Below are 23,886 nucleotides of genomic sequence, written 5' to 3'. Positions count from 1 at the left end.
TGGTCGACGGGGTGCCGGCGGCCAGCTCGTCTACAGTGTACAAAATTTTTACTGCGACGTGCGCGATTCAGACACACACATACACACATCCATAAACGGAAAATAATACGACTCGCAGGGCTCGCGCGCACGCTCACTTCTTGACCACTCCTCTTTCAGGTAGCACTTGTCGTACTTTACGCAAGCTTCGCAGCCAGTTCGCCGCTCTTCTGGATGGCCTGCAAGTCGCTGCACCCGCCAATGAACTCACCATTGATGAAGATCGCCGGCACTGTGTCGTGATTGTACGCCTGCAGAATCTGTGTACGAAGTTCCTCGCCGTTGTCCATCTGGTCGCACTCGTAAACTTGTATATCCTTTGCGAGCGACTTGAGGATTTCCTTGGCGCGAGAGCAATACGGGCAGTGCACCCACGAGAAAACCACCACCTTGTGTTGGGTGATGAGCTCGGCGACGGTAGCGGGCATCGTTGAAGAGGATCGGTAGAGAAAACGGCTGGAGAACATACAAGTCAAGATAAAAAGCGTCGAGGCGGAAATGGTGGGCGGATTGGGGAGGGGGGGGGGCGCTGAGGGCGATGAGGGCGATGAAGACTGCGGGTTGCTGGGTGAGCTTGGACAGAGATGCGACGCGTGCCGAGGGGCACAAGGGGAGAGCGCGAAAAGGGGGGTGTGCAGAGAGAGAGAGAGAGGGAGGGAAGGCAAGCCGATACTTGCGGGGGACCCTGTGCAACGTGATGCGCCACGAGAAGCGTGCACGGGAAAAAAGAAAGACGCATATCGTAGTCTCATCAGAGACGGTACACACAACAGTCGAGTAGCAAGACCATGCTTCTGAGGCACTGTCGACAAGACCGTCGAAAGCCACGTACACGCTGCTGTTCCACTCATCGAGCAAGCATTGCGTCGCAATGCTCGCTCGTGTATTTTGTTTTTCGTAGCGTTTGCGTCTCTCTGTGAGCAGAAGATAAGATGCAGCGGGGCGTAAGAGGAGAGGAGAAGGTGGGCGGTGGACGAAACGGGAAGGTCGAACATCCAACCTCGACCCCCACACGCGAAAAAAACGTCCCCCCTTGTACTCTGTGCCGGCACGAAAACGTCCATCAAGCGATCCGTATCGCAGACAAACAAGGTGCGCACCGGGGCTCGCGGGAGAAAAGAGACGCGCATCTGTACCGCTGCACTAACGCCGCACACACGCGCACAAAAACTTTTCTGGTGACTTGGGTGGGTGGGGGGAGCTCTGCTGGGTTCTCACATGGACACGTGACGTCGCAAAAAGGTGTCCAGCTTTTCCAGGTCCTCCACCTTGCTGCAGAGCAGGCGCAGCGCCTCCTCCTTGTCGACGTGCTCGTTTTCTCGTAGGTAGACCGTGTCGAACGCGCACGGCCCTGGATGCTGAACAACGCACTCAAACAGCGCTTGCAGCACAGACGAAACCTCACGCGTGCTTAGACCAGCATGATTGAGGTGCACTCGTCGAAGCGTCGAGGAAAGACGCAAGACCAGCGTGCGGAACGCGTCGCAGAAGGCGTTCTCGGAGGGGTGGCCATGTACAGTCCGGAGTGCGTGCGTACCCAGTGGGTTGTTGGTGAGGCCGATCGTCTCGAGGTTCGGAGGCAGGTGACCCTCATCATGTGATCGAGCAGAGTCCACCAAGACGAGCAGTCCGTCTTTGGTGATGTTGTTCGATGCAAGCAGGAGACGACGAAGACCACGAAGATGCACGAGAAGACCGCTGCACAGAAGCCGCACTCCCGCATCTCCCAGCTCGTTGCACTCAAGGTCCAGGGTCACAAGGCGCATGTATGCGGGCGATGGCGCTGTTTGTGTTGCTGAGTTCCATAATCGCTGAGGGGAAAGGAGAATGTCAGCTAGTGATACGCTGTCTGTTGCGCAGCGGTCGTCGGCGCAGAGATGGTGTGCCTGCAGCCGGCAGTGCCGCACCTCGACTCCAGCAACGGACCTCAGCGCGGAGACTGCCGACGGAGCTGCGCTTTCATGTGCAGCCTCCCTCTGCTGTTCCTGCGCGTCGCTCTCGAGTTGCTGCAGCACTGATGACAGTGCAGCCAGCACGAGGGAAGGCCACGCTTCGCCCTGCGATATGCTGTTTTCACTTCGTCGCGGAGGCGTGTGGTCGGCTCTGTCGCGATGGCGTTTGCGGTCCTTCGCCGCAACGCTTGACTGCAGCTGCACACCATGCACCTTGAGTACGAAGCCAGGCGGCGTCGCATTTCTCTGGGCAACTCGCTGATGCTTCTCCACATCGCGCTGCAGCGAGGCAAGCAGGACGTCGCGCAGGTGCGCCCCCATTACTACGGAGCAATGCAAGAAGAAATACGAAAGAAGCGAAGGCGGAAGCGCACGTGAGGGGCGGAGCAGGAAGAGAAGAACGGCATATACACGTATGCAGTGACGGTTGTAACGACACACGCACACTCACACACACACACACACAATGCACCTGATTGGCGGTGTTCCATGACGACATCGAAACGAAACCGCTGAAGAGTGCGGTGGCGTCATCGTCTACATCAGCGCCCGCCACCTGCTTGGCGAAAACGGGGCGCACATGAGCAAATGCGCATCAGCGCTGTCGGCCTCCTCAAGGCAGGTCAGACAACTTCGTGCGTTGCGCGTTGGGCACCTGTAGTTATGGATGCTTGTTCTGCGTTGGTTTCGGTGCTGCTCCGCACCCAATCTCACCCGTGTGTGTGTGTGTGAAGCGTTTTTCCTTTGTATGGTGTGAGAGACTCATCCAGCTGTCTTATTGGTTGATGTTGTTGCTCCTATGTGTTCAGTACTCTTCCTCCTCGTAGAGCGAAGACGCCACCTCGCACGTCCACGCTTGCGCAGACGCACATCACGATGGTCGTGGAGGAGGAGCACAATTTTTTCAATGGGAATTCCAAAGACGTACCGATGATGACGCTTACTACCCACCCATCCCCTACTCAAAAATAAAGGATGTGCACTGGACACATTTCTTACGCGCCGCCGCCGCGGATGGCAGACACGCGCCGTTACACATACTTGCACGAAGCAAGAGCCCACAACACCGACCAGCGAGGTCCAAACACACGGCACACACATACACAGAGGTTCCTCTCCCCTTCGCAAAGGGTAGAGAGAAGGACCGAAAGTGAACAAGCACGTGAGGAGCAGCCGGTGAGAGAAAGAAGCTCATTCAACTGGGCACGCGGCAACACCGCTCTCGCCGAGTAAGCCCCCCCCCTCAACTGCACGCGAACTCACCCCTATACAAGAGAACCCCCCCCTCCAAAGCCGAAAAGAACAACGCCAAAAACTACGTAGCGCAGAAACGTACGCGCTCACCCACCGAACACATGACGGGAGAAGCCCACACAAAGAAGTCGCAGAGAAATACGAAGACACCAGGTGAAGACACGGCATCGACGACCCCAGCACACAAAGGCACACCGTGATGTCAACCACATCCGGCGGCATGCCTGACACACGCACGCTCATGCTCGCACGAGCGGCGCATCCTTTTCCCTTCCCCCTCCACCTCCCTTGCCAAAACGACTCTCCGTCGCCTCAACAGAGAGGGCGACGCCACTGCGCTAACCCGCTTGCCCTCCACGCCCGAATGAGAGAAAAACGAACAACGGGCTACCTCGACAAGTTCAAAGCAAGGCTTCATAGGTAATGCGCGGACAACAGAGAGGGCACACGAAATGCACACGGGCGAAGGAGAGCTGCGGGAGTGAGGTGTTGGCGCTACCGATCCGACCCGTAACGGTGTTCGTTGGCAAGGTTAGTCGTCCTCATCCTGGTACTCTACAACCCGCCGCGGACGGCCACAGCGACGGGGCGGCAGAAGCTTGCGATAGTGCTCTGGGTTGCCCTCCGTCAGCTCCGCGCTGTTAATGGATATGCCAGAGCGCCGCATCACCTCCTCGACGTACTCGTTGTCGTACTCTTCGCTCTCCTCCGACTCCTCTGTCTCCTCGTCCTCTTCGTCCTCCATGAATTTCTCGCACACGGCTACGTAGTCCGTCGTGGACGCCGAGTACACCATCACAGGTGCCTCGATGCACAAGCCAATCGTGATACCGACACAGACGCCGAACGTGCGGTAGCCGAGGTATTCACCGAGAAGAAAAGCGAGCGGGACACCAACCCCCCACAAGCTTGTCAGGAGAATCAACGCGCCAATGTAGTTTTTCCCCATGCCGCTGAAGATGCCCTGAAAGGTGAACTGCACCGCGTCGCACACGTGGAGGATGGGAAGGAGATAGAGCACCTCGCGCGCCAGCTCCAGCGTCGTACCTTCGGTGCCGAAGAGCGACATGAGTCGGTCAAAGAAGGCCACCAACAGCGCGGAGTCAACGAGGCCGACAACAAACGTGATGAGAATCGACATACACACAAAACGCTTCGCGCTGGCCGGATCGTAGGCACCGATGCAGCGGCCAATGTTAGCACATGCACTGGCGCTGAGGCCACCCGGAAAGGAGGCGAAGATGAAGAGGCAGTTCATAATGCCGGACCAGACAGCACCGTCTACCTCACCGAAGCGGGCACACATGAGCACCGTGACGTCGAACGACGACGCTTCGGCGGCCACAAAGATGGCGCTGGGGACGGCTAGCCTCATGTACTCCTTGACGTCTGCCCAGTCCAGCGCCTCTGCGATGCGCCACTTCCCCAGTGTGATGCGCGTCTCACGTTTGAAGACGGTGATAACCGTGACAATCGCCAGCTGAAACCACGCCGTGATCGCCATCCCGAGCATTGTGTAGCGCACCCCCATCGGCGTCAGCTTTAGCTGCAGAAACGGCGTAAGAATGACCCCGGCAGTGAGCGCGATCATCGGAATATGCGGCTGCATCTGGTTGTTGAGGAATTTGTTCATCGCAATGAACAGCACCATCGGAATGAGATAGAGTGGGGAGTAGAGGAGAAACTCCCCCGCCTCCTCCGCCAGTACCTTGCCGTAGAGAGGCACAAGGATGCCATCGAGGGCGTAGATGCAGACGCAGGGCGGGATCAAAATGATAAGGTTGATGAGAGCTCCGCGCTGCAGCACCAGCCCCATCTCAGGGCTCAACGGGTTTCGCCCGTACTCGTGCGAGCACAGCGTGTCGAGCGCAAAGGTCAGCCCGATCGTCGGGTACGTGATCAGGATGCTAAGGAGAAAGTAGCCCACCGACGCGCCGGTGAGCTGACGTGGACCAAGGTACCTACCGACGAAGGACAGCGGCACAACGGACATCGAGAAAGTGAAGCAAATAGATACAGCGGCTGGCACGGCAAGGTAGAGGAGGTCCATCGTCGCACCAAACCAGGAGAAGCCGTTCCCAGACTCGAAGCTCTCATCGTCGTCCTCTTCGAAACCGGCGATGGCCTCCTCGACCACATTCCCCTCCGCATCGGGTTTGATGCGGACACAACGCGCTACTGCCGGTATGAGTGACGTCTCGCTCTTCTTCACTGCCTGCGTCAACGGTGTGCCGTCGAGAGCGGAATCAACCTCGTCGGCGTTGACGGCGTCTCGCGCATTGGAGTGGGCGCCGCCCCCCAAGCGCATGTTTCGTTCCTCGAAGGCGCGCAAAGCTCGCACGGCGCGCGAGATCGTCGTGGGGGACAGCAGCTGCCTCTTCTCCTGTTTGGCGCTGTGGTCGCGCATGAGCTGCAGCGCCAACAAGTCTGGCGACGAGTCACGGAACGTCATCTCGCTCAGCTGCGACGCCGATAGGTCGGCGCCACTGATGGAAAGCCGCAGCTTGCTGATGCAGGTGCTCACGTCCAAGCCGTGACGCCAGCCAAGGCGGGCGTCTGCACTCAAAGCCCGACGCGGCAGCACAATCGACCCGTCTAGGAAGTTCGGCTCTCTTATCGTCAACAATACGTCCGTGTCATTGTCCTCACGCGAACACGAACCAGCTTTTGTGGGGGACGCGGCAGTCTTCTTGATGGCCGAGACGCCTGAGACGTCAAGAGAAATAGGGGCTGGCCGCCGCCGTGCAGCGGACGTGCTTCGAGACATCGACGAATACGCCATTAGCGGCGCACGCGACGGCCGATTCGTTGCCATCTGCTGCGCTTTGTTGGGCACGGTGAAGACAGACCCATGCGCCGAGGTGAAGCTACCGTGGAAGTAATTCTTCTTGGCTTTCTCGGCGAGTCGAGCCGATTGCTGGCCAACAGTGAGCTGCCGTGAATGTTTGCGAGCGTACACCATATGCGAGGAGTGCTCGGGCATCGAGGAGGACCGCACCATAACGTTGATGCTGTCCTGCATCGTGCCATAGTGGCGTTGCTGATGAGTTGCCACATGGCGCTGCTTCGCACAGCTCTCGCGCACCTGTGGAACGTCGGAAACCAACACGGACGCGGGACCTCCGTGACCATTGGAGGATGTGCGCACCGAAGCATCAGCACGCTCCCGCGTCATCCGCTGCGTGTCTCGAAAACTCGGATGGCTCATGGCCGCGAGTAACGCGCCGCTTTCGGATCGTTTTGTTTTCTTTTTTTTTTCGCTTCGCTTCGCTGCTTACCGGGGGCGACTCTCTGAGGGTGCGTGTCTGCACGTGTGCCGGCAAACGGGGTGGTGCGTTCGCGCCACTCTCTTGTGATTCCCAGCTTGGCTAACAAAGGGTCCCGAGATGACAAGGTGAGCGGTAGCGAGAGAAAGGGGGGGGGGGACCAGCGGCAACAGTGCACCCGTAAACAACACGTGACACACACGTAGTGAAGGACGGACGTGTCTTGTGAAGACGTCAGCTTGTGTATAGGGGATGCGACAGGCAGAAAAAGACACAGACTACCAAACGAGTGGTGGGGGTTCCACACCAGAGCCACAGGAATCGAAAAAAAAACAGAAGAAGTAAGGGGGAGGACAGCGAATGCTCGACAACGGCCGAGTCGGCCGCGTGGCGAACTGCGCGACACAAAATGGAGCGCAGCAACACACACACACACACACACACACACACACAGAAAAGGAGAAGCGAGCCCCCCAAAAGAAGGAGGCCGCCACGAGAATGGGCCGCTGCGGTAGAGAAGGAAAACGAGGGAGACAGAGACAGATCGAAAAGACGTGACGAGGCGCACGAAAATAGATGCCTGCACCCACACACCAATACGCGCGCACACACACAAAGAGGAGTAAGAGAGGGGGAGGGCCTGCCTGCCACTCCGCGGATAGAGGATTGATGTAGACAGAGTGCAGCGGACAAGACGGAGTGGAGTATATATCCCTCTCAATGTGCCGTGAACGGCGAGCTGCTAAAGAAGAAGCGCCCCGACGGGGAAGCACGAGACGTCGGTGGCGCTAACAGAAAAGGGAATATGCACACACACACACACACACACACATACACACACGCAGAGTGAGAGACGGTGGCGGCGGCGAAGAAACGAAGAAACAAGCAAACCCAAACCGAGAAGCAGCACGTATGCGTACGCATGACAAAGGAGATCAGATAAACAGCAGAAAAGAAGGGCAAGAACGCATCCACTGCCGCAGAAGGAGAGAGGTTCTGAACCAAAACCGGCGTTCACTCGATCGCCCTCACAGTACCGACGGATGGACCACCTCGGTGCGTGCGCGTGTGCCTGTGGATATCTAAGTGTGAGTATTGTTAACCAAGGTAGGGCTTCGTCCGCTTCTTCTTTCGTTGCGTCACGTGTGCAGGACAGTGTCGTGAGTCATGACACACTTACGAGAGGCAGCGACGGTGGTGGAGCTGCGCGCGATGTGAAGAGCTGCGTAGAGAACGTTGGCCAGATATAGCAAGAGGGAGAGGGCAGCGAGCACCAGCGTAGCTGGTACGCCCTGTTGCCCTCGCGAAAAAAAACGATGACAAGAGGCAAAGACGCCTACCGAGAGAGATGCACCCACGCTTACACACGAGGCCAGACGATGAACACCTTGGCGCGTGTGTGGAGGGTTCCAGAAGTGTTGAAGGACGGGGACTGTCGTGATGGCATCAATATGATGGTGCGTGCTTAGGGTCGACAATGGATAGGCAAAGGTCGAGAAACGAGGCAGAAAGCTCGACGCAGCGTCTACGCCACAAAAGGAAAAGAAGTGCAGAGGGTCGTCTGTGGACAGCTGAGATTGTGGGGAAGAGAGGATGGAGAGGCACGGGGACAGGTGGCTTTGTACGCATGCAAAAGTGCGTATATGGCGTCCGTGCGTGCCTGTGTGTGAGAGAGCGCAGAGATGCGTCTCCACGAACGCGACACGCGCGCCTGCACACGGAAAGCCTCACCTAGAGAGATGCCAGCGTGAAAAAGAGGACATAGTCGCACCTCGTTGTGCCTCTCTACCTCCTCGGTTCACTCTCGAGTCCCATGTGTACTCAAATAAAGGAGCACATGAGCGTTGGAAGGGCGTGCAAGCGCATGTGTGGCGGCGAGAGCATACAGGCGTCGAGAATTCCTTCGAGCGGGCAAAAGTGGTCACCATAGACAGACGCACACACTCGCGCACTACGGCTCGACACTACGGTCGGGGAGAGGGGAGGGGCCCCCAGAAGAACATAAAAAAAAAAAGAGTAGGTTCACGGGCTCTACATCGCGAGTTCCTCAGCGCAACATCCATGCGCATTACACACAGAGTGCGAGAGGTCAGCATCTCGGAGGGCGCGCTCTCATACGCACACACTAGCTATTCTTTAGATCCTGCGACTTCTCCTAGCGGAATGGCTCGTCACCACCATGTCTTCTTGTTTTCGTGTCGACGCATCAGTGCTTCGCGCTCCACTTCAACATGGAGTCGAGCATCGCGCGCTCCTCAGCGAGCTGCTGGCACACGTCCGCGTACGCCGCCCAGTCAAAGTCCCTGGGAGCGTACTGGCGCACTTTTCGAGGTAGGAATCGCTGATCATAGGCGGTATAGGAGTGCTCTTCGTCGAAGCGCAGGTAGTACAGAAAAAACAAAAGCGTGTTTGCAACCGTAATCATGTACGAAACGGGTTCCATAATGTCCCAGTTTAGGTCAAAGTAGGTGAGACGGGAGATGATGGCGAGCTGAGCGCCGGCGTAGAGCAGCGCACCACCCCATACCGTGCGCCGCCAGCGCGCTGCTCGCGCGATGGCGGGCTGCAGTCGATACCGCATTGCCCTCTCCCTCTCGGTCAGCGCCGCGACACGACGCTCCGCTTCCTCTAGCATGAAGCTGCCGACCGCCACCAACGGCTTCGAGCTCGTCTCAAGCGTCCCGTCGCCGCTGCTTGACGGCCTCGCTACGTTGCGGATCATCTCCAGAGTTTCAAGGAACAGTACCGGCCTCAGGTGAACTATGTTTCCGCCGTCCAGCACCACCACCACGCCCGCCGCTTCCAAATCCGCTAGGGCAGCGTTCGGGTCCGCGACGTGCGAAGCAGCGCAGAAATGGCAAAACTTGGTGCGAGAAATGACGATGTGTTGTTCGTTGGGGTGGAGCTGCGCACCCAAGCCGATACCGTCGAGCTGGGTGTGCTGCTGCAGCATTTGGCGCAGAAGAAGAAGCGGGGTGAGGGCGGCAAAGTCGTGTGCCGACAGGGCTGACGACGCCGGAGCCGATGCATGGGCCGCGCGTGCTGCGGCGAATCTGTGACCGAGTGTGCTGAGACGACGGCGCCAGTGTGCCAGAGTAGAGGTTGATTGCGCACTCGGCAGCAGCCCGCCGCTGCGCCGGAATATTGTGCCACTTAGAGGTTGCATGGAGCGCCTCCCCCCCCCCGCCTGGTGGCTTTCTATCCTCGAAGACCTTGGTTTTGTACGTCCTGGGACTTCTCAACCAAAACAAGAGCAGGAGACAGAGAAGAAGAATACCCCTGACACCCAGCACCTATTCAAAAGAAGCGGTGACGGCAGCAGTGGTGAGTTTATCGATGAGGCGGTGGCTGTCGCAGCTCTCTGCGTGTAATGGCGCGACTGCACAAGAAAGCAAAAGGAGAGAAGAAAAGGCGAGGAAAGGGTGTCGTCGTTGTTGGGTGAGGGTGTTGCACAGGTTGAGCAGTGCGAGCGTACGCCTTCTTCTGTTAATCCGAAGAAGTGTTCGATTCGAGCTACACTGCATGAGACACAGATGCGGAGGAGATCGAGAGAGCAAAGGGCTGGGAGGCGGGGGTTTTGGTGTCGCCCTAGTCGGCTTTCAGTCCACGGTGGAGATCTCTGTAACACGTTGTGCGCCTGTCGAGCTCACGCGTGCAAGTGCGACTCTATGGCCGCAGGAACACACGGCTGGCAGTGATGCCTACTCTGTGGCAGAAACAACTGCGCTCGTAAGGGTTTGAAGAAGGGTAAAACAACAACAACGGAAGAGAAACGGCACCGTGACATGCCGGCACGTCGACACTGGACTTACACGACGAGCGCCACACGCATGCACACTCTCTGACAAAAAACAAGAGGTGTAACCGCCCAACTATATGTGCATGCGTGTGTGTGTGTGTGTGTGTGTATGCGGGTAATTTCGTACAGAGGATGCGAGCTACGGAGTGTGCGAGGCCACCAAGAAGCGCGGGAGAGGATGTGGAAAAAAGAGGAAACAATCAAGTGTGAACACCTGTTTCGGAAAAGAGGCGCTGACATCAGGGGGGAGGGCTCAGGGAAGAGGGATAGGACATGAAGGTCTGCAGAGGGATGAGCACAGCGGCAAGCACAGCTGTACTAAAGAAGGGGAACTGGAGAAAGAAAGAGAAAACATAAAGCAAAACAAGGATGCATCACAAGCTGAACAACGGTCCAGACAGGAGGAGGTCTGTGTTGTTTCTACCCTTCTTATGCGGTGTCCCACGTGCGCGCTCACGTCCAGCACACAGAGCGACTGGAAGACATGACACGCATGAACACCTACACATGCACACGTGTCTCAACACAAGAATGATGTAGGAAGCGGAGGAGGACGAGGCGGGAAGCTGTGTATGTTGCTTGTTCGGGGCACCAGGCGTCAGCACACGGCCCCGCCATCACGTACGGGTGCATGCATGTGTGCCCTTGTGCTCATCTGCACGCGAGTGCTCGCATGCGTGTCTGCAGGTCGGTTTCTCTGTCGGCTTGGGCGGGTGCACGCAACACGCTGCGCCGCTGTAAGCGACCGAGGCTAACTCTAATGTACGTGCAGGCCTCCCCCTCCGCCCCCGCATCACTGGGGGGTGGGTGGGTGGGTAAAAAGGAAGTAAGCGGAAAGAGCGACACAGAACCGACGAAGGATGTCCAAAACACACACACACACACACACAAAACAAAAACAACAACAAAGGAATAATCACTTTTCTGCGAGACGGCCAAGAGGCATAAGGGAGAAAGTGGGAGGGAGAGCAACGGGAGCAAAAGGTGGCGCCCGTGGAGGAGGAGAAGGGCGGCAGCAGCAACAGCGGCAGGACTCTTCTTTGCGTTTCTTTTCAGTGGAACTTCACCGCACACGCAGAGCGAAAGACACACGAAAGAAATGAAGAGTCTAAAGAATCGATGCAAGCAGCGGGTACAACCGACATGCCAAGAGGCCCCTGTGATGGACGCGATACCGCTGAGCGGCATCGGGGGTGGCTGGGGGAGAGTGGTCGGTCTTAAAGAGAACGTCAAGCAGGCAAAGTTCTATGGGGCGACGTATTTGGTGTGTTCTCCGCCGCTTGCTCCGTCACCGGGCCAGAGAGCACCACATGCACCGACAGGCAGGCGCAAACGACTGCGTTCACGACCGACAAAAAAGGCGCTTAGGGGCGTGCGAGAGAGCGAAACACGATGGGGGTGGACGGGGTCTGGGCGGAGAACCATGAAAGGCTACGATAGAAGAGCACACGTGTGCGCAGTTTAAAGCAAGGACAAAGCGGGCGAAAGGGCACACGAACCACCCACGCAAACACATGCGCAAGAGGAAGTGGTTTCTAAATGGGTGCAGAGATTTGGGTGGGGCGGGGGCGGAGGAAGGTTGCGTGCGTGAGCGCAAACAGCAACGACGACGAAAAAGCGAGAGACAACATGGAGACAACATAGACGCAGAAAGAGGTTCAGAGGATCCACCTCGGTGCGCCTCATCCCCAAGCAACGGCTTGCGGTACCCCAGCAGTGACCTCAGCATGGCAAGCCGTCAGATGAATCAAAAAGGTGTGGAGACGAAGGGAGACGCGATTCAGCGGGCAGCATAGAGACAGACACCGAAAAAAAAAGCGAAAAGAATGAGGAGCGGGGCGGTGGCGCCATTGTCGTGTACAACTAACCGCCGATCCTGTACGGCACCCAGACAGACTGCGGCGCGTCCGCAAACAGGAGCGCGGTGGACACGCCGTCAAAGCTGATCCAGCAGGCTGGTAGCACCGCCTCCCCCTCTCCCTTGCGAGACCGCAAAACATCGCCGCTTTCGTCTGGTGTGAACTCGCCCACGAGATGACGGGCACTCGTGAAGGTGAGTGTCTGCTGCTCTGGGCTGTTGGCGAACAGATTTCGACTGCCAGACGCACGGCGCAGCAAGGAGGGCACGAGGCGCAGAGTGCTTGCCCGCCCGTCCTCGTCCTCGCAGTCCCTTCTTGCATTGACGGCACTGGCGGCGGCCCGTCTCACGTGCGCTTCAACCCCTACGCTCTCCGAGAGGTGAGACGCATATACAGTCCACGAAGCAGCGCTGCTGCCGCGAAATGCCGCGCTGGTGCGCATTACGAGCTCAAACTCGCCAGCCATCACGTCTGGGTCACCCTTGGTGCTACACCGCAGCCCCAGCACACCCAAAAGGGTACCGTCCGCAGCGTAGCACGTGAACCCGTGGTGCGGTAGCATCAGCGACACACCCGCCCTCTCCAGTCGCGGGTGATTGCGATGAAACAGCGGCACCTGGTTTGACAGGAAGGCCAAGAATTCGGTACCCGGCGGGGCCCGGATGGCATGCGCCACCCGCGCCGACGTCTTCACTGGTGGGTGCATGTAGCCATGTTCACCGGTGGAGAGGATGCAGAAGGTGAGAGAACCAAACGCCGCGTCCACGGCTTCGCTTGGCAGCCACAGCCCGCACACATGCAGTTCGCCGAGTCCAGCAGACAGGGCGTCCACAATCGGTGGCAACATTGGCGTGGCCGACAGCGAGGTTGCCTGAACGCTCTGCTTCTTCGCCCCATGCTGAGAGACATGGCGCAGGTTCACGAGCCGTGGTGAGCCTCCAAGGACGCTACTCTGCTCGGTCAGCACCGACTGCGCTGACACCATCGTGCTTACAATTGGATGCTCGGCACCGACACTTGCCGGCGCGGACGCCACAAACTGCAGAGCTGCACCAGCACGAAACTCCTCTGACGAGACCGTCGTGCCACGTAACTTGGGGGCCTTCTTCCGCCCGGAGCTGAGGGACTGCGACGCGGCGGGAGAGCTGCTCTTCTCAGGAGCGGCCAGGGCTTGTGTGCGCTTCGCGGTGGTGTTGCCATCCATGGGTGGCTGGGTAGAGTTGCGCTCTGACAGGCGCGCTTGGTCGCTGGTCCTCTCCCAGTCCGGTGATTTCGGGCTCTCGTGGTCAGCACCGGCGTGCGTGTCTGGCTTCGGCGTATTGAGAAGAAGATCCGGTGCATGCAGCTGAGGTGTGAGGACTACTCCACTGCGCCCTGTCTCTCCCGCAGAGCGAAGCGTCGACCGTGCACGCGCGGCACCACGGCTCTCTCGCGCCTCGTCGGATGTTTCGAGGGCGTCGACAACGTCTGCGGGGAAGGCGGCGGAGTGGCGAGACGGCACCCTGTCCTTGGCGCTGCTCCACCGGCGTCGCCCGTGGGCCGGCGACTCCTCCTGCGTATTCTGCAGTTGCGGCGCGGAGAGAGAGAGCGGCCTGTGCCCCAGAAGAGTCCTCACCTCGTCTGCCTCCACAATCTCGTGCGTCGCTGAGGGCAAGGCGATGTCTGTCACGGTTTGGCACGAGCGGCGGTGGGCTATGCTGCCCCGTCCCAGGCGAGAATCCGCTCGGTTGCCGCTCCCTACGCGCCTTGGCAGACGATTGCTGGTGTGTCTCTGGTCCCCGGCGTGTATCCGAAAGAGCGAATGGGGCATTACAGTGCGCGGCAGCTTTGCCGGCAGCGTCGCTGCGCGCACACTTGTCAAGGCAAAGTAGCGGTCTCGATCCGTTGGTCGAAGGTCCGAGTGGAACCAGAACACGAAGGCGCCATCGCGCGGCGCCGTCCAATGACCTCCGTTCGGCAGGCTGAAGCGCTCGCCAGGTAGCACCCAGCCAAACCACTTCACGCCGTGGTGAGCCCCCGTGAAGCCGAACGGCACGTTGCGGGAGACGCGACCGTTCTTCTGGAGAATTTCTGTGCAGCAGGAAGGCCACGGGAGGCCGCCGCTGAAATCGATCGTCAGCTTCACCAGAGGCAACTCCGAGCGACGCAGCCCCTGGCTCGGGTACGGCACCAGCACCTCCTTCACCGTGACGCGGTGGAAGACCTGACCCTTCGCGTTCAGCTCCGGCACCCGCTCATACACAGCGAAGCCGCCGAACACCTGGAACAGCAGTGTGCTGTCCAGCAGCGGTGTGGCGGCTCGGGCGACGCTGCTGCTGGCGTTGATGCCGTCGTGGCAGCTTCGTAAAGCGTGTGCCGCTTGCTTGCGCCGCCGACGCTCATCGCTGGACCCGCAAAGGGGGTAGAGAAACGTTATATAGTGCAAGTCCATGCCGTGCAGCTGCGGCAGCAGCTCCTCGTCAGACCACGACGGCGATGATAGTCCCGGAACGTGATCGCCGCCCTTGGCGCACAGGGGCGTACTGCCGCGGTGCTTTTTGCACAAGACGCACACTCCCTCCATGGTGTACCGTCGTGCGCCGGGGTTCAGCTTAATGTCGGTAGGGTTCGGCATCCGCAGCAGGTCGTACGAGCCCAGAGCGAACGGGAAACGGCACACAGGGGTTGGCCGATGCAGGTCCTGCAGCATGCGGTCCATTGTGCTCAGCGACGGTCGCGTCAGCGGGTCAAGCGAGAGGAGCTGTGCGATCACGGTCACGATTGTGCTGCTGTAGCCGCGGCGCTCCAGCTCCCCTCGCAGGCGCTTCCAGAGAGAGTCTGGAGTGAGCGCCGCTGAGTTGAGAGGCGTCAACTCGCGCAAGGGAGCAAACCGGGGGCCACGGTTCGACGGAGAGGTGGTGGCGGCATGGCCTGTGCCGGCAACACCAGAGGCGACGAGGTAGAGGGCGACGCCAAGAGTCCAGACATCTCGCTTTGCGGCCGCGCTGCCGTGCGTCGGGTATAGTCCTGGCGAGCACTCCTCAGGCGTGCGGTACAGCAGCTGCCCCTCCTCGGGGACGATCAGGTGATTCGTCAGAGCTCTGATGCGGGAGCGTGTCGGCACGTTCGTCCGACTGTTTTTGTCAGCACACGGCTCTGCACGCCGCCACCTGAACGAGCCAGTGGATAACGCGAATACTAGCCCTTCCCCTGCTTCGTCTGAGTCGGCCTCCTTCGCGATCTTTTTCTCCGCCTCCGAAGCTCGGTACACAAGCACCTTCTCCAGAGTGACGGACAACGAGAGCGCCGCATCTTTTTTGTCTGCTGTGCCGGTGGCCGTGCGCAGCGCGAGTGCGCCGGTGGTCACGTGATGCAGAAGCGCCAGGAGCGACGCCTCTGGCACGCGGTGACCAGACTGCTCAACTGTTGCCGCCCATTCTCGCAGGTTGTACGCGTAGCGCGGCATCCAAGCCACGCCAAGGCACACGCGCACCCCCTTGTGCTTGTAAACGAACTCGTCAATGGACAAGACAGGCACGCAGAAGCTCGACGTGTTTGCCGTCGTACAGGCCTTCCGCGCAAGTAGCTCCTCCATCAGTTCGGCGTACTGCATTTCGGTGTGCACTGGCCACGGCGTCGCCGTGAGCTCCTCTGGAGTCGCCAACGCATCCCACTTGTCGTGCAGCAGGCCGCCGTACACTAATGCAGCACGCCACAGATCCTCTCGCTGGGCAGCGGAGAGTTTGCGGTGCTCCGCTGAATCGGTTGCGTCGGACTCGCACATTTCGCGTGCTGGCGATGTACGCGACGACGAGTGCGCGGCGGAGGTGCACGCGTCGTAAAACGTCACGCCAACGAACGCTTTGGCCACCAAACCGTTGCGCTGGAGTACGCCGCGGTGCGACGGGGGAGCGGTGCTAAGGGTTGTCAAGTCGAGATGATCCTTCTCAAGTGGAATAAAGAATACGCTACGGTCGGTGATCTTGTGCAAGCCCCCAAGAAGCGGCTTCGGCGATGTCACCATTGTTCTTCTTTCACAGTATACTGTCGTGGTTCACAAACGGAGGATTACAGAGGTTCAGCATAGATGGAACCGATGCGCCCTGTCTTCACGGTTCGTCGTTTCGCTGACTGCACCCTTCTTTCGTTTTTGTCCTTTCTTGTGCTCGACGTTGAAGCCCTCAACGCTCGATATCTGCGCGAGCACCGCTGCGGTGTGGTAGAAGACGAAGAGCGAGAGAGGCCGACAGAGAGCGAGTGTGAGGGTGGTGCAGGAGAATGTCGAGCTAGCGCGAAGTATACGACAACAGTCGTCACCGGAGAGAAACCGAAATGACGACGGGTGGGAGGGAATGAGAAGGAGGTGGAGGAGGGGTGGGGGTGCGGTCGCTGCTTATGCACGCACACGCGTTTCTCCCCCGTTCCGCTTCCTGCTTCCCCTTTACCAGCACAGAGGCGACGTTTTCGTTATACTTTGGTTGTTTTCGTCAGCCTGCTTCCCTGAAGGAGGCCCGTCAAGCACCAAAGAAGGAAGGGAAGGGAGGTGAGGGGAGGGTCCGGGGGTAAGTGTTAGAAGGGCAGGAGATGAATACAAACAAAAAAAAAGAAGGCGCTGCGTACACATCACACTACAATGCTGCCACATCTCCTCCCCCGTTTACCTCCGTGCTTCCTTTTCATCTTTTTTTTTCGTGTATTCCTATCGCTCAGCACACACACACACACACACACACATCCAGACACATACTCTCGTGAACATGATGGTCTGCTGCGTATTATTGTCACTGCCGACGCGAGTTTTACTTCTCCGTTATTCAAAATTTGTTGTTGTTTTTCCTTTTTCTTTTCTTTGGGGAGTGGGAGAGGGGGAGGAGGAAGAGGGGTTTGTTGTTGTCACTTCTGTGTTGTTCTCTCGTTTCTTTCCTGATATATTTGGTAACGGTGGCCGAACTTTTTCTCTACCCTTTTTTTTTGGTGTGAGGGGGGGGGGATGGAGGACAACGACAAGGGGAAGACGCATAGACGCACGCCGGCGCAGACATACAAGCAAAGGACACGGGCACCCACAGACGCTCGCCCACCTACCGATACACACACACACACACACACAAACAGGCACTAGCATATACTGGTAGCGAAAAATAGAAAATGACGTAAAACAACGAGTGAGCCGAAAAGCAAAGAAAACGGGGACGCCTAAGCGCACGGGGATCGGGGGAGGAGCGGAAGAGAGAATCAGCCCGCCAAATAAACGAAAAAGCACAGAAGGCAGACAAAGAGAGAGAGAGAGAGCCCGCGGCAGGCAGAGGGTTTCGTGCAGCGCGTGTGTCGCGCGCGATTGTTTCGTGTTTTTCTTTTTTTTTTCGAGAAAGAGGAGCCGAAAATATAATCCACACAAAACCGCCAAGAGACATGGACGATGCCAACAGAAACGAGATCAGTACAAAGAACAAAAAAAAAACGCAGAGGACGTGACGACAAATAAAGGAATGGCGCATCACTCTTTCCTTTTCCAGTGATAACACAACTTCATCCGCGGACGAACAAAGATAAGGAAGACGCGCATGTGTGGGAAGGGATATAGATCTCGGGAGGCGGTGGACTCAGGAAGGGTGGCCATCAGACACACGAACACGACTGAAATCTCGCCATTTTGCACGCACACACAGAGTGACAATCAGAGAGAGGAAGAGACACCCCCCATTGTTTGCTGTAGCACCATCGATGTGGCTCTCTCCACCCTTCTCACCCTGACACCCCTCCCCACCGCCCGCACCGGTTCCCTTCCAAGGCGCGCCTGCCAACAATCCGGCTGAATACTTCCACACACCTCTTTTTTTTCTCTCTTTGTACGTATGTGGCAGAGAGTGGAGGGGCAGCTCTCTCTCTATCTCTCCTGTGCGCGCACGATGCAACGGAATGGAAAACGTGAAGCACACGCCATTTAGAGATGTTTCACTCCCTTTACTACACCTCAAAAGCAAGAACACAGAAGCAAGCGCGCGCACACACAGAGAGAGAGAGAGAGAAGAGCGCCAACGACGGAGAAGAAAAGTAAAGGACGTAACTAAAATCAACAAAAACGGGAGCAGAACAAAACACAAAAAACGCCCATCGTCCTAATACTGAAGCACGAAAAGAAAAGATGTACAAGCGATCGACATCGAAGGAGAACGCAGCAGCGGGCGGGGAGAGTCCGGGGGGGGGGCGAGGGAGAGGGGGTAGAAGAGATCCGACCCTTGCGAGACTCTGTCGGACACACGCACACATACACACACAGACGCACGGAGATATACATGCCAACACACTTCGTGCCACCGAAAATCCATTCCGCAGGTGCACCGCTTCCCGTCGTGAAGCCGCTCCTTCATGCTTCTTTTTTTTTCTGTTCGTTTTTCCTTCTCTGCTTTTGCATACCTTTTTGTTTGGTGTCTTGCAGGTGACACAGAACAGTTGCATCGGGAGAGGGGGGAGGGGGCCCTCGTCTGTGTTTTCGTGAGTCGCCAGCGTACACGGCGCGTCAGGAGAGTTGCACAAGAGAGGAGAAAACCATCAGCGCCGCAAATGGATCTAAGACTGGGTCAAAAAGGAAAAAACGTGTTGACGGTTTCTTTGTCTCTCTTCACAATTCTCGTCTCAAGTCTCCATAACATTGTGTGCGTGCGTGTCCCGCCTCTTCCAGCTTGGGCGTACGGGGGAGGGGGAGGGGTAGACTGACAGTCACGCAACCGTGAGATCACACCCATCGACGCATACGTGCCTACAAGCAGCCCGCAGGCACTTGCGCCTGGGTGACGCGGAGGGGGCACACACGATCGTGCCTCTCACTCGACCGAGGACAGCAGCCATCGACAGATCGCGACACAGCTGAAGCAGAGCGACGCATCCCTGCGTGCCTTTTCGCTCACCTGCGGTGCACCATCGGCGTCGTATGTCGCCCTCCTTTCCTCGACGCCGCGCTCCTGTCCAGAGATCACGGGAGAGTCGACGTCCCTCGAGTCGAGAGAAGGCGGGAGAACTCCAGACCCTTCCCTCCACGCTGCGGCAGCCCGTGCTTTTGTGCATGGCGCCCGCTTCTCGCAATGCTCAGCAGCAGCTGTCTTCCTTCTTCACCGTTGGGGGGTTCTGCAGGTTGGGGCGGGCCGCCGATTTGGCCTCACCGCTCACGGCCAGGCGCGCCTTGATTCCAGATGCCATTTGGATGAAGGCTTCCTCGACGTTTGTGGAGTTCTTGGCGCTCGTTTCAAGGAACGGGATGCCAAGAGAGTCGGCAAAGTCTTTCGCCATCTGTGTGTCGACGGCCTTCTTTGTGACCAAATCGCACTTGTTGCCGACGAGGATCTTGTTGACGTTCTCGCTTGCGTACTTTTCGATTTCGCTTAGCCACGTCTTGACGTTGTTGAAACTCTCCATGTCGGTCGTGTCATACACTATGATGATGCCGTGGGCACCACGGTAGTAGCTACTCGTGATGGTGCGGAAGCGCTCCTGGCCGGCGGTATCCCAAATCTGCAGCTTGATTACCTTGCTTTCCAGGTTCAGCGTGCGAATCTTGAAGTCGACACCAATGGTGGAGATGTAGCTATCGGTGTAGCTGTCATCGGCGAAGCGGAGGAGCAGGCAGGACTTACCGACACCGCTGTCGCCGATCAGCAGCAGCTTGAAGAGGTAGTCGTACTCAGCGGTCATCGTTGCGGGTAGGGTGAGCGAGACGGTGGAAAAACGTCGGAGGAGGTGCTTGGATAGGTAATAGGCCGGATGTGGGCAAAAGAAGATAGAGGACGCGAGAAAGAAATGGGGCCTGTGCTGGGCCGCTCAACCGCACTTGACAGAAAATGCGCGGCAGATAGGCGGAGGTGTGAAGTACGGAGCAGGGAGTTGGTGAGAGAGGCGAGTTGGCACAACGACGCAGAAGCAAGGCTACCGTGAGGACGCAAAAAAAAAAAGGCGAAGAACAAGAGAGCGTGACTTCTAGAAGGGGTATGAGAAATTCTTGGCGGTGCACCGGAGATGGTCGAGATGGAACGGCGATGGTGGGGAGGAAGACGGCCAGGATGGAAAACGAAAAAAGAACGGTAGAGGAGAAGTGATGCCGCCCGCGACGCGAGTCGACGCTAGCAGGCATGGTACACCGAGGCCATCAGAGAAGGCGGTGAAGAAAGAGAGAGCGAGAGAGAGAGAGAGGCTGCTGCCAACCCCCCGTGGGTCTTTGTCATGAAGGACGCGCGCGAAGCGCGCAAGAGCGACGCCGCAGGAGAGACTTCGTTTCGTTTTCCCTTTTTCTTGTTAAATCAGCTCCTTCTGTGTCATCGTCGTTCTCTTGTAAACACACACGCGTGCACAGACACACACAAAAAAACCTCTTGCAGGAAGAGGATCCGGCCACGTCTACCGCCATCATCTACATGTGCGGATAGATATAGATACATAGATAGCGGAGTACCTGCGCATCTACACACACACACACACATGCCGAGAAGCAAGGCGCGAGGACGGCTTCGAGCTTCTGCGTGCCACGCAGTCGTCTTCCGTCACAACGAAAACAGAAAACCAAAGAGGTAGAATCAAAAACACGCAAAACGAAAACCTTGATCGAGAGCGTCTCCTTGTAACACAAAAGAAGAGTGGGTATCCGCCGTCGATGGCTGATGGCCAGGAGCGCGTACGTGCGTGCAGAAATGCCTGCGTGTGCCCGAGAGCGCCAATACAGACGCCGCAATGCAAGTCTATCTGTTTTGAGGTTGTGGTGTTTATAGGGCCAGTGTCAGCGTTTCTTCTTTTCACGCGTCGTACGGTATTGGTGTCGCTGACGGTACCAGGCGAGGAGCGTCAACGCGCGCAGAAGAAAGAGGGATATGGAAAAGGGATGCCCCCATCGGCGAAGAGGCGCGGATGGGGGCCGGGAACGAAAATAAGCGAAGCGTGCAAGACGTGCAGCAGCGAAGAGTGGCAGAGGCGTGTGAGCGGCACGTGTCGGTGATCAAGGTGCGCATGGGAGCAATAACGGCTACGGGAAAGCCTCTGGAAAGAGCAAGGTGGTGAGAGACTCGCTTCGGTTACAACAAGAAAACGGACAAAAAAGAAATGAACACGCAGCGCACATGAAGCAGGGGGGGGGCGGCGCCGCCGTTTTGAGAAAAAATGTGGCATGCCATGCACCGTACTACTTGCGCACGGAGTAACAGCATTGTTCTCATTCGTTCTCTCCCCAGCATCGCTCTGCTGTATCTACAGAGAGCTGCGTTCTTCGCCCTAGATAAAAAATCAGCGCCCCCTCTCGACGACGCCCACAATAGCCACGTATCGCCTCACCACGCTCGTGAATGGAGCACTGCCAATATGCCGTCCTATAAAAGAGGAGATGCCACCAGACCCCAACTCTCTTCCCCTACATTCACCATCTCTGCTCCTTCCCGGACCAGCCTCCTCCGCTAATGCACATATATTTGGCCTGGTGGTTGGTTAGCTTGATTTGCGGGAGCGCAGCTCCACATGCTACCTTTTTCGCTCTTGACGTCTACGAGGTGCAGCGGAGGCGAGTGCGTCTCAGGGTGTGCCTACCTCACTTGATGAGCGCACATGCCTGGTCTACATATTCTCTTTTTTTTTTTGCGAACCGGTCGACCGGCGTGCACGACAGCGCACCTCTGCCTCTCCATGTTTGTGCGTGTGTGTGACGGACGTCCACCGTTTGGGTGTTTGGTGCGTCGACAGGTTGTCAAAGGCTTGAAGCGACGTTGACGAAGTCGACTACTGTCGCCGGGCGCTCTGCCCTGCTCATTAGATAGTTCATGAGATCCATGTGGGCCGGGTGGGTCTTGTACATTTTGAGGTACTGCCCGTTCTGGTGGCGGCTGAAAAGGGCGTGCGTGTTGCCCTCAGCGGAGTCGGCGCTGCTCGCGGAGACATTCATGCTTTCGCCAAAGTGAAGCTCGATGAGGCCCGGCACCGTCGTGCGCACCCTCTTGAGCAGCTCGCGCAGCTTCTCGACGTGCAGCGGGCCCTTCAGCCTCAGATGCGCGCAGTGGCAGACAGAGTTCACCTGCGGGTTCAACGATTTGTGGTGAGCCCTTTCCTTCGCCTTTGACGAGTTGAGCTCCATGGCGTTGGCCTCAACGCACTCCGCGACAGACGGCACTGCCCCACGCGTGAAAGTGCTGCCCCTTCCCCCTCTCTCTGTCTATGTGAACGGGTGGCTCTTATATTGTATGAGTTACGTGTGCGTGTTCCTCTGCTAAGTCTCTGTATTGGATACTGCCGTGATGGTGTCTGTGATCATACAAGCCCTCCACGGAGGGCGCAAGACAGAGAAACCCAGACGATGTGAGGAGAAGGAGATGGAACCGTCGAGCTGACAGCACAACGCAAGGAGATGAGGTGGCGAAGGAACCAAACGAGATGGCACGGGCACAAAGCGATGCACACGCGGCGCCCAAGTAGGCTAATGTACTAGCAGCGGCCGTGAGGGGGCGGACGTCTATGACCGCACGCACATGCGATGGAAATAGCTTGTAAGCCATGCTTGATGACGGTGGGGCGGCACACGCCTTTGAGACACACGCAAGCACACAGATGCAGATGCACACATTCGTCTGGTGCACGCAGGGAGTCATGAGTGCTGAGATGCGTCACATCTTTGTTCGTTTCAGTTTCCGGAAAAAAAAAACACACTGCATGCTACTGCAGCTGCCTTCCGGTGCCGAACACTCGCCGCCTGCCAAGCAATAGCCGCTGAGCAAACTAGTCTCCAGCGTAGACGCTTTCTATACACCCGCGCACACATACGAAAAAAAAAAACAAAAAAGTACAGATGGACGCACATGATGGCGCATCTGCGCTCGGCTTTGGGGGCTTGCGGATGCGTGGCGACGCGTGATATGAGGTACGACACCCAAATGAATAGAATGACCTGTGTCGGTTTCTTTTCGCCTCACCATCCTTTTTACAGGTTGGAATGAATATCGAGATCCATGCGGAGAGGCGGCGCCGTGACACACTTTAGGAAGCGCGCCTGCAGCGCCTTGTGCACCGGATGCTCAGCGTAGGTGCGCAGCGCGCTCGCGCTCGCATGACTCGATATCAATGCGTGTGTGTAGCCCTGCGAGTCATCCTTGTAGCGTGGCCAGGGGTTGGTATTCTTAGCTCATAAGCTAAAGTCGACAAGGCCAGGGATTTTGGCCTGGCGCAGTGATTCGATCGCTTCCTTGAGCGAGTTTCCAGGGAACTCCTTTGCAAGTTTCCTCGCGTCCGTCTTGAAGAAGACAACGTGAAGCACGGTATCGCCACAGCTTGCATGTCTAGGAGCGAAGGTCAACAGGGAACAGTACAGGAGGTCCTCACGAGCGATATACGCGTGCTGCCTGCGACGAAGTGCGTGCCAGTATGTTCTGGTTGATAAAGGTTTGTGAGGAAAGGAGGGATTTCGTGGAGGAGGAGAGAGAGAGGCGGTGAAGAAAGAGTGGAGGGCAGGCACGCAGGCAGTCCTCCCATACACGCGCAACGAAAACGAGATGTGAGGCACACATGCCCCTAAGAGATACGAGCAAGTGCGGGGCGGATCCGCCAAGGAGCTGATGAAGGAGAGGGCGAAAAGACGGCTGCACGTTGCAGTCCTGCAAACATGCCCCCTTTTCTCGCCTCTCTTGTACTCCACTTTTTTTCGGTTTTTTTCCTTCCAACCTTCACGCTCTGGGCAAACAGTTTATGCGCGCGAGTGTGCGCCCGTCTCGTTGCAGCCT

The 23,886-nt window shown here is 57.6% G+C and overlaps 7 protein-coding genes and 1 pseudogene across 7 annotated transcripts, besides 1 other annotated feature; all 8 read right to left on the bottom strand.

Annotated features, from left to right (window-relative positions):
* Nucleotides 1–176: 176 nt before the first annotated feature.
* LMJF_27_0810 (glutaredoxin-like protein) lies at nt 177–506 on the bottom strand (the record flags this gene model as incomplete). The annotated part of the gene is made up of 1 exon (XM_003721839.1): nt 177–506. The coding sequence occupies one exon, from the start codon at nt 504–506 to the stop codon at nt 177–179; it is 330 nt and encodes a 109-aa protein (XP_003721887.1).
* A 747-nt stretch (nt 507–1,253) lies between these two features.
* Nucleotides 1,254–2,312, bottom strand: LMJF_27_0800 (conserved hypothetical protein; the record flags this gene model as incomplete). The annotated part of the gene is made up of 1 exon (XM_003721838.1): nt 1,254–2,312. The coding sequence occupies one exon, from the start codon at nt 2,310–2,312 to the stop codon at nt 1,254–1,256; it is 1,059 nt and encodes a 352-aa protein (XP_003721886.1).
* A 1,465-nt stretch (nt 2,313–3,777) lies between these two features.
* LMJF_27_0790 (conserved hypothetical protein) lies at nt 3,778–6,453 on the bottom strand (the record flags this gene model as incomplete). The annotated part of the gene is made up of 1 exon (XM_003721837.1): nt 3,778–6,453. One exon carries the CDS (start codon nt 6,451–6,453, stop codon nt 3,778–3,780), a length of 2,676 nt encoding a protein of 891 aa, XP_003721885.1.
* A 2,264-nt stretch (nt 6,454–8,717) lies between these two features.
* Nucleotides 8,718–9,677, bottom strand: LMJF_27_0780 (conserved hypothetical protein; the record flags this gene model as incomplete). The annotated part of the gene is made up of 1 exon (XM_003721836.1): nt 8,718–9,677. The coding sequence occupies one exon, from the start codon at nt 9,675–9,677 to the stop codon at nt 8,718–8,720; it is 960 nt and encodes a 319-aa protein (XP_003721884.1).
* Nucleotides 9,678–12,173: 2,496 nt separating this feature from the next.
* On the bottom strand, nt 12,174–16,172 carry LMJF_27_0770 (conserved hypothetical protein; the record flags this gene model as incomplete). Its single annotated transcript, XM_003721835.1, has 1 exon — nt 12,174–16,172. One exon carries the CDS (start codon nt 16,170–16,172, stop codon nt 12,174–12,176), a length of 3,999 nt encoding a protein of 1,332 aa, XP_003721883.1.
* Nucleotides 16,173–19,234: 3,062 nt separating this feature from the next.
* Nucleotides 19,235–19,837, bottom strand: LMJF_27_0760 (putative small GTP-binding protein Rab1; the record flags this gene model as incomplete). Its single annotated transcript, XM_003721834.1, has 1 exon — nt 19,235–19,837. The coding sequence occupies one exon, from the start codon at nt 19,835–19,837 to the stop codon at nt 19,235–19,237; it is 603 nt and encodes a 200-aa protein (XP_003721882.1).
* A 2,029-nt stretch (nt 19,838–21,866) lies between these two features.
* LMJF_27_0750 (conserved hypothetical protein) lies at nt 21,867–22,250 on the bottom strand (the record flags this gene model as incomplete). Its single annotated transcript, XM_003721833.1, has 1 exon — nt 21,867–22,250. The coding sequence occupies one exon, from the start codon at nt 22,248–22,250 to the stop codon at nt 21,867–21,869; it is 384 nt and encodes a 127-aa protein (XP_003721881.1).
* A 638-nt stretch (nt 22,251–22,888) lies between these two features.
* LMJF_27_0745 lies at nt 22,889–23,426 on the bottom strand (annotated as a pseudogene).
* Nucleotides 22,889–23,426: a sequence feature.
* Nucleotides 23,427–23,886: the final 460 nt, after the last annotated feature.

This window comes from Leishmania major, chromosome 27 (genome assembly GCF_000002725.2).
Source record: "Leishmania major strain Friedlin complete genome, chromosome 27".
Classification (NCBI taxonomy): Eukaryota; Euglenozoa; class Kinetoplastea; order Trypanosomatida; family Trypanosomatidae; genus Leishmania; species Leishmania major.
Note: the sequence above shows the minus strand (reverse complement) of the source record. Positions and strands in the feature narration are given on the sequence as shown.